Raw genomic sequence first — 9,027 nt, 5'->3', positions numbered from 1 at the left:
CTTTGTCTTTTCAATTTCAAAGAGAGTAATTTCGAGTTTATGTTGGGAACTGACTAGAAAGGAAGACATGTGATAGTGTTTGCTTGTAACGTTGTTTAAACACATGTAAGCAAGCTCTTCAAATATCAACTTGTCCTTGTACGAAGGAATAGTCCCTCTTGATAAGAACTGGTACTGAGTTGTTGGGATAACGCGGCGCTAAAGTGCTCGTTTGTATTACGCTCTGCGCCGTGAAATAATCTTTTAGAATGTACCAACAACTTAAGACGATGAAAGTTCTAGAGGTTTAGTACACAGAGGCTAAATAATCTAGTCAGTGTTATCGAATGTCAAAAGTGAATTTCAGAGATATCATGTTTGCCTTTGCCGCATCCTGAAGCTCAGGCCAACACCAAGGCCAACACTCGGCACTATCGACCGAGCTTAATGTCAGCGTGTGCGGGAGGATACGACTGACTCTGGCCATGGATTTTCGAGGATGCCTTTGCCGGGACACGGATGCGCTCACCTACACACGCTTTCAACGCAAAAGACCTGACAAGAAATAAATACCTTGTGGGGATTTTGGTATACTGGAGAGGGTATGATTTTTTCTCAGTTGTCAATCACTTTTCGTGAATAAAGCCTCCTAGCCTCCGAGCAGGTAGACTAACTCGTGCAACCCAGAAGTTACATAAGACCGAACCCGTTTACAGATAGACTATGACGCTATCTGTACTGAATGTCACAATGAAGGGTTTTCACCCGATATTTCTTTTGTTGATGTCGTATGAGTGAAAAACAACTGAATCTCAGGATGATTATTAGCACTGAATTGAATTTACCATGGGGCCGGGCACCTTTTCCACGGGGACTTCGACTGCTACATCAGGAAAGAACAGCTGCATTACTCTGGAGCGACATCATATTGGGTCGTGGACGGCGAATGATTGTACTATATCCCCGTAATGAATTCCTGATGAGAAAATAACGAGATCCAATATACGTATATGAAATGACAAGAACAGAAGTGCCGTGATATTTGGTTATCACGTACTAATCAACAACAAATACTCACATGATTGGAACGCAATACCATGATTACCCTCAATTTCGTAAGATGCCGCATAAAGTATATATATAGGACGACGGATGGCAAAATAGGCCTATATTGGATGGGCCACACTCAATTAAACACCTCGCGGATATCAAAATACATGCAGCAACACAAAATTGGTTCGGATGACAACCGTCATTTTTATTTCCTGAACCCCAAACTGCTGCAATATCATGATGCGGACGGTTCACTTCTCATTATGTAGTCCAGCAGATTAGTGCATCATCTCGCATTTTTATAAAAGAGCATTAATTTGGCATTGGGATGGATTCGGCTTGGAAAGAGATGAGAAATGTGTTGTTCTGATGACAGGTAGGATTAACGCCATGACAACATGTTTTTACGTGTCACTGAACTCTGAGAATACACACAGAACCCTGGCAATGTTCCGTAAAAGTTAGACATGGTATAAAACAGAAACACCGACCTTTCTGCTCTGATGACAGGTAAGGTTAACGCCATGACAACACGTTTTTAAGTGTCACTGAACTCGGAGTAGATGCACAGAACCCTGGCAATGTTCCGTAAAAGTCAGACATCAGAAACACCGACCTTTCTGCTCAAGAGAATAGTACAGTTCACCCAAGGGAGCCACGAGGACAGGTAAGTATCGCAGATAGATTAATCTCTTGCCAATTACGATTGACTTTGACAATGACGATATTCACGATAATAGTTCTTAATAAAAGGCTTGATGCATCGCACTTTAAAACGTATGTGTGTTTTTTTACTTTACGTCGAGTTCGTGCTATTTGAGGATATTTTATGTTGTCTCCGGAAGAACTGTCAAGAATTGCCTTAAATCGATCGCATGAGATCCAATTCTTCCGAATTTTAGCAGTTTTATTAAGAGTTAAGGCAAATTAACTCCTGTAATGGGAAAACGCAACTTGATTAAATTAAGATCAACAAGGGGAAAAATGGTTGTGCATCGAATAGGGTTTACATTTTTTGTGGTGAGGTTCATATCGGAGGGGAGAGATAACATGAACCACACTGAACAACGTACATTGTACGTTTGGTCTTATTAGAAGACGATTTTGGGATATATTGTCTATAATACCAACAGCTTTGGCACACAAGTCTCAGAACCACGACACGGACGGTACCGTTGTACCATACGCATAATGGACCAAGCGTACAGCACGACAACTCCAGACGAGGCGATTCGATGTAGAAGTGAAGTAGTGATTGTCGCTGCGGGTTGTCTCCGCCTGTTGCAGCTAAAGGATAAAGTTACATACATTCCTCTGAACGTAGTATGATCGGATAAGCGAACGTACACTGGCGTCATGTCTTACATTTTTGTACTTAACACACGGGTGCGGTAACCAGTGACAACATACTAAGAAGATCCATCAGCAGACTTTTGTGGTTGTCAGTCAGCGGTCAACTTTCTCTCGGTTAAAGCCTAGCGTTAATAAGGTTGCAGATTTCTTGCTACGATGGTGTCATACAATGTTTGAGACTTGATGACAACACTCAACCTCACCTCCAGCAGATGGCTGGCTTCATGATGACGGACGGCGGAAGTCATAACATCGCTGGCAAGGGTAGCACTAACTTCGTGTCGCCTCGGGCTAAGTTAGTACTGAAGTGATCGATACCATTGAACGGAGTATCATAAATATCAAAATTAGGGTTGCGTGTTTCATTTCTTAAACTTGAGAAATGTAATTAGTGGAAATAGAGACACAGTGGACGTACTGATTGGATAATACCTTACCTATATTATCAAAATCATTGTAGTACTGTTAAATATTTTCAGTTAAATTTTAAAACAGGTTTCGATTGCTCAGAACAAGCGACGAAACCTTGAAATCCATAATGATAGAGCCTTTAATGCTTTGAGTCAGTGCAACTGACTTGACAAAGTGGATGAAATTGAATAGAAACAAACGGTGGCAAATGATGAATTAGAATGCGACAGGCGAAGGTATGGGACTTCTTTGTAAACTTGCATTGGTGCGTGCGTGTAACTATCGATCAAAGCAATGATGTTCATGAGCATGTTGGACCAGGTGGAAGGAACTACTGATTGTTTGTCAAGCTGCGTGGTGGGTTTAGTTATAGGAATACCGAGTCGGAAGGAAGGTGGCGGGCCGGATATTTGGAAACTTTCCGTGTCGATAATGGTGCTGAGGTTGAGAGAACATGCACTTTCGACTGCCGAAATGTTGTCGTAATCGGAGCTCTTAATTGTATGATGCGACGAATTGGATTGAGACTATACTCAAGCTAATGACGACAACGCAGAGAGACAAACTACTTGTCGCAATAAAAATTACGTTTCACCAAGAATTACAACTCGAAGGTGAGTAGGCTAAATAGTTTCTTTGATTTGAATGTGGTGTAATATTTGTTACTGGTTTGGAAACATGGCAAATGGTATGCATTTGTTACCCAAATGCAGCTGGTAAGCTTATATCAGGAATTCTGCGCGCGAATGGCAAAAGATTGGGATCATCTTGACCTCCTCCCCAGTCCCAACATTGACAAACTTGACATTTAGTGGACCGATGATTTTTTTAAATAAAGAGACAATCCTAACAATCCCTTGGCCGCCTCCCCTTTCCTAACATCGTTGAGATTAGATTTTCAAACCAATTGATCTTTATGCATATTTAAGGACGACGATCCCTGGATGGTAATTTCCTGCAACGGAAGCAGCTTTTCTGCGTTTGATGGTTTGTTCAGTAATCGTAGTAGGATGTATCTTTTAAACATTCGACGATATTTCGATGCTGGTACATGCATATGAAGTACGACGGCATAGCGGTTTATTTTGTCATCAAGAATTAAACATCATGACTAGATAGTCGTAAATCGACTTTCGTGCAATACAGGCCTACATATTAGTGGGTTGCACTTCCCCATTGACTACACCGCTGAAACATGATCACTCCGCTTGATGTTTAGCATATTCCGATGCCGGGCAAGATGTTGCAAAAGCATTGGTACTGTTCTCCATGTGCTGGGTGATCACACATGAGTCACACCCATGCAACATAATTGTGAGGCAGTACTTGCACTACTAATAGCATTCCGCGAAGATGACGTCACTGCAGCTGCTGCCCTCTATTTCCCCATCGCTGAATTACAGGCAATGTCGGACAAACATGCGGTTTCGTTATGGATTCAGGTTTTCTAACTATAGGGCAGTTAGATTCAATCTGGCACATGTCCGAGTGTTGGAAATACTACATAATTGTTCTGAATATTTCTTTCTCTGACTCTATGGTATCATTCATGCTAAAAACAATGCAGGATCAAAGATAATTGACTTTGAAATAAGCTCAAATGCGTAGAAATAAGTGTCGATGTCCGACTGTCACGTGACTAAATCGTCATCAATATCTTATGCAAATGACCTTGTGAGCTATAAATAGTAACTTCGCGGAATGCTATTCGAGAAAAGGCCTTGCTTTTTCTTCAACTTGTGCGCGCAGACGATGGCTTGCAATTGCAACCAAGCAAATGTGGTTTGACAAAACAGGCGAATCCGTGGCTTATCTTTCCACTGAACCATTCTGTGTCTGTATCATCACTAAGCCTGACGTGTATACCTTGCCTTTATGAAATGGACTGTTAGTCATCCATCATAACATGCCTGTAGGCAGGAATAAATAAAAGTTATAGTCGTTATATTGCTACAGGGGACGGTTCCTAATTGTTTGTTACATGTGTTTCGGACATGACAATTTCACCATATTCTATCCACTAACTATAGTTTCAGTGTTCTCGTTGTTCGCGAACATGTAAGCCCATGGAAATCAAGAATCTTATTACGCATCGTATGATGGGTAAACGCTATTGTATGTTATAAAAACATTTTAGTTAGACATGCCCAAAACTTGCTTGTCCATTATCGCAACTAACTGAAGCCCTCCGGATGTATGTATGAGTTTCTGGTATTCCATTGTTGCCGTGACTTTCCTACATGAACTTAAAACAGATCGAAGAACCAAACCCCTCTGCTCGTCGCGTTTAATATCACATTTTTAAAATTAAAATTCCTTCTCTGTTTGATAACTTCACGCCGGCACATCATTCAAAATTATTGTAACTGAGAAAAACTTTCCTTAATCATGTAGCTGAGGAGTCAAAACACCATAGAACATGATCCTCGTATTGTTGACCCGACAAACAACGTGTTCGTTCAGGAAATTATGACTATCGTTGTCTACTGGGTCGGTATGACAGTTCCAGGGATTCAGATTCAGATTCAGTACAATTATGGATATAAATAGGATCGGACAATATTTCGCGGGAACATTTTCATCTCCTACGCTGGCCATCGAAAGCTGTCATGTGTTAAGTGGCGAAAGTGCACGTATACCAATATAAAAGTAGTATCAGGGCTACTTCAGGCTACGATTGACCTATTAAGCATTGACCTAGTTGCCAGAGTGATGTTTACCTGACCTTGAAGTGAAGGACTGTTTTGATTCTAACCTTGAGCTGGAAAGCAAGACAGGTGTTTTGGCCCATGTCTTTGGTGAAGGTTATATTTCAAATCAAATAGGTCATCACATTAGAAACTAGATCGCTTCACTTTGTATTGTAACATTAGTTTTAGTTGGTGTTGATTTGATGGTCTGTATTCAATCCTGTCATATTCTTTTAGATCCAATAAAGGTAGACATGGGCTACTTCACCTCAGCAACCTAGTTTCTAATGTAATGACCTATTTGATTTGAAATATAACCTTTTGGAGCGTTTATTAGTAAACAGTTGCAGGTTTTGGTTTTACCAAATGTACTTTTCTTGGTTGATGTCCCCATCGCTTCTGTGAGACAAATTGTACCTTGGCTATCATCTCATAAAATATAGCTAACTATGGCGTAATAGGACGGTAACACCCCAAGGAAAGGAACGTTCCAAAAAAATCGCTCTCGGCTGCAGGCAAGCAATGAAAAGAGTGAGATTTCATCAGTTCATCAATGAGATTTCATCAATTTCTAGGTAGCATTGTTTCTTTTCTGTCAGTGATATGTCAGTAATGGCTGTATTCATCCTAACTCGCGCAAATGCACCATTTATGAAAGCGACATCCACATTTTCTTAATTTTGCAGCATTAATTCCCATGCCAGAGTCTGCAGATATGTTCGGACTTTGCAAAATGTTTGCAAACATCTGGAATCTGTCTTTTACATTACACAATTAATTTAAACCAGCTCTAAATTCACATTACACCATTCATTTGAACTAGTTTCCTTTTTCTCATTATCCTGCCTCTAAAGTACCTTGAAAATGAAGTCCACGCGCCATCCAGCCTGCAAGGGGAGAGAAATAATAAGTCGAGGGCGTGTATGGGGTGACAATAAGTAGGCGTGATCAGTAGGCGTGTGGGGTGACATTATTCAAAGATGAAATATGAAGATGCTATTTGATAATCATTAGATGAGTGGAATATGATATCATAATTGGCGTTTGTGTGTTTGGCTGTTGTGACCTGGGTACCTTAAGGTTAACATTTTCTGAGTCAACATCCTGCGTAAACGTGTTTCAGTCAGGGCCATTAGCCATCTTTAAAACTGCTCTGCTTGGCACGGGAAAACGTTGATACGTGAACAAATGTCATGTTTCTCACCAAAATCATAGAGAGGTGACAAGTGAGGGTTGGTCTTGAGTCCACATCAATAGCGGAAGAACTGCAAGTTTAAGCTAGTGGGAATCTTCCAAATGTTTTTCAACCAGATTCACTGCCAATGTTCGAATTGGTAATTAGCCGAACTGGAATACCTCAGGCGATACGAGTGCGCTTGTCGAACCAAAATCATGGAAAGGTGATACTCGCCCTCGAGGGTTGACTTCACTGTCAAAGCTCACGGTAATCGTCTTGACGTTGTATCAAATACAAAAGGTTGCTTGATGAGCTGGCGTGCTAAAAGAAACTGATGTTAATATCAGATTAAACTTGCGGAAAAACTATACGGATTTTTATGAAGTGCGGAGGCTGAATCCTCATCGCATTAGTGTACTGTATTGTTATGATTGTCTCCTTACTCGAAAAAATTAATGTAACCGAAGGTGAGCTTGCTAAATGCTTACGTTTTTCCATTGATTCTCTATCTTGTGTGTTTACTCTTGAAGGAGCTTTCAATTACTGACTTCCATATACACTCGAAACCCACGAACAGAAAAGATGTGACTGCAGGCGATCTGACTATTTAGCGAATTTTTTTTCTCCAGTCATGTTGGAATGTTTGAAATGAAAAATCTCCGCAGAGATATTGCTTTCTCCATAAAAACACGCCTTTCTATTATATTGGAGCAGAGAATTAACTTAACAAGAGATAATGCTATCAACGGAACTTCAGCCGATGCATTGCCCCGCCTGACTATTGTTTGTTTTCAGAGTATTGGGTGAAATGTAAATGAGCATCTTCGACAAGCGAAACCTATTCAGTGCATCTCACTTAACAAGTAAGATTTGGAGTCTAGACTGCAATCATGCTGTCAGTCTAGACTGTACTCGTCGAGTGCTTCGTGTTGTTTTTGTCACATGTCGTGTCGCTGCTAATGCGATGATGACATATGTATGCATGGGTTTCTGTCGAATTTCGTATTTCTATCGCCCCTTACCTTATTTATAATCGATTTCAGAATACAGCAAACTGGTATCATTGATGGACCAATTACCTGAAGAAGTCGATTATCTAGCGAAGAGCAATAGCCTAGGACTGGTTATGACATGCGATGTTGGATTGGCCAGGCGGTTTGCCTTGCGAGAATTTCTCTGTAGGCGACACCAATCACATCGGAGCGCCGTGACGGGACGCATGCACGGTGAATGAGGGGATTTACAAGCTACATATAGGCGATTTCTAAAATTACCCAATGGTAATGTATATTTGTAGTTGGCGGAGACGGGTGAAGAAATCGACTTTTGAAAAGGTTTTGGTAAAAATTGATATCTTAGTGGTCATTATACTCCCACGTCGTTTCGACAAATTGCAAAATTATGATTAGTCTTACATGTACACGTTAACTACTGTGGCTTGGCTGACCAAGTGATGAACGATTCAATCGGTGCTGTCTGAGACGAGTTGAGATGGTGCCATGTATGAAAAAGGCCCCATTAGAAATGGATGGACACATTGCGATACAGGAATTCAATTAAGAAATTGCTTAGAGATGGTGTTGTGGCGCCAGGCGTCACATTCGGTATAGGAATACATGTACTTAATGAGGCAGACAGCAAACTTGGTCATCATCTTTGACGTATTGACGAACTAATCCCTGTTTTTGTCGTCAACAGAAATTTATGTTTATTCAACGGTTATTGGAAATATGACATCAGATAGTCAACATGTGGCCATGGTGTTATTTAACGATGGACCTATAACATTAAGCTTTACTGGATTCTTCTTGGATTAGCTGGGATATATGCTGTGATACGAATTTCCGGAAAAAATATGATTTCGCCACACAGAATTGGATTTATTGCTCTTTGTACGTTCGGATTCGTGACGATGGCTGAGAATTTGCAAGGTAAGAAACTACATATTGTATTCAGGGTTTGCCAATATTGACCAATGGCTTTCAGCACTGTGAATATCAATGCCGTCTGAGCGGCCATGACACTGTCACAGTGCCCGATAGATTGACCGTAATATGGGGAATAGATGTCCGATTAGTTACCCGCCCGATCATTTGTAACAGGTGTGTAAGGTGTTCATTTATACTGTACCATCTTCACCCTGTATTGACATTGTTCCGCTTCTAGACAACGCGCGTCAAGAAGGCGCCGGTATTGGCGGAGGCTATACGGAGGCAATACCGCTGGAAGTCCAAGTATGACTTCTACATACCCCCACATGCAGTTTAAGAAAAGATTCGGACATGGCCCGTAAACCGTTTTTTTTAGTCATTCGATTGGGCATCATGACTGTGTGTTGGAGATTGGGCCACAATTGGCGGAGTA

General features: G+C 41.0%; 1 protein-coding gene across 2 annotated transcripts in view; it reads left to right on the top strand.

The window, feature by feature from the left end:
* The first annotated feature begins 3,042 nt into the window (after positions 1-3,042).
* Positions 3,043-9,027, top strand: part of LOC135488195 (relaxin receptor 1-like) — a 32,923-nt gene continuing 26,938 nt past the window's right edge. Inside the window, exons 1-2 of one of the 2 annotated variants that reach the window (XM_064772689.1) lie at positions 3,043-3,410; positions 7,707-8,594. In XM_064772689.1, the coding sequence (XP_064628759.1) occupies positions 8,519-8,594 (76 nt within the window). In that variant the 5' untranslated portion in view covers positions 3,043-3,410; positions 7,707-8,518. Of the gene's footprint in view, positions 3,411-7,706; positions 8,595-9,027 lie in introns of those variants that run through there. The other variant, XM_064772690.1, reaches the window with a different exon arrangement.

The sequence above is a fragment of the Lineus longissimus genome, chromosome 5 (assembly GCF_910592395.1).
Source record: "Lineus longissimus chromosome 5, tnLinLong1.2, whole genome shotgun sequence".
NCBI classification, from domain to species: Eukaryota; Metazoa; Nemertea; class Pilidiophora; order Heteronemertea; family Lineidae; genus Lineus; species Lineus longissimus.
The sequence above is the reverse complement of the archived record's forward strand: the minus strand, read 5'-3'. Positions and strand labels throughout refer to the sequence as shown.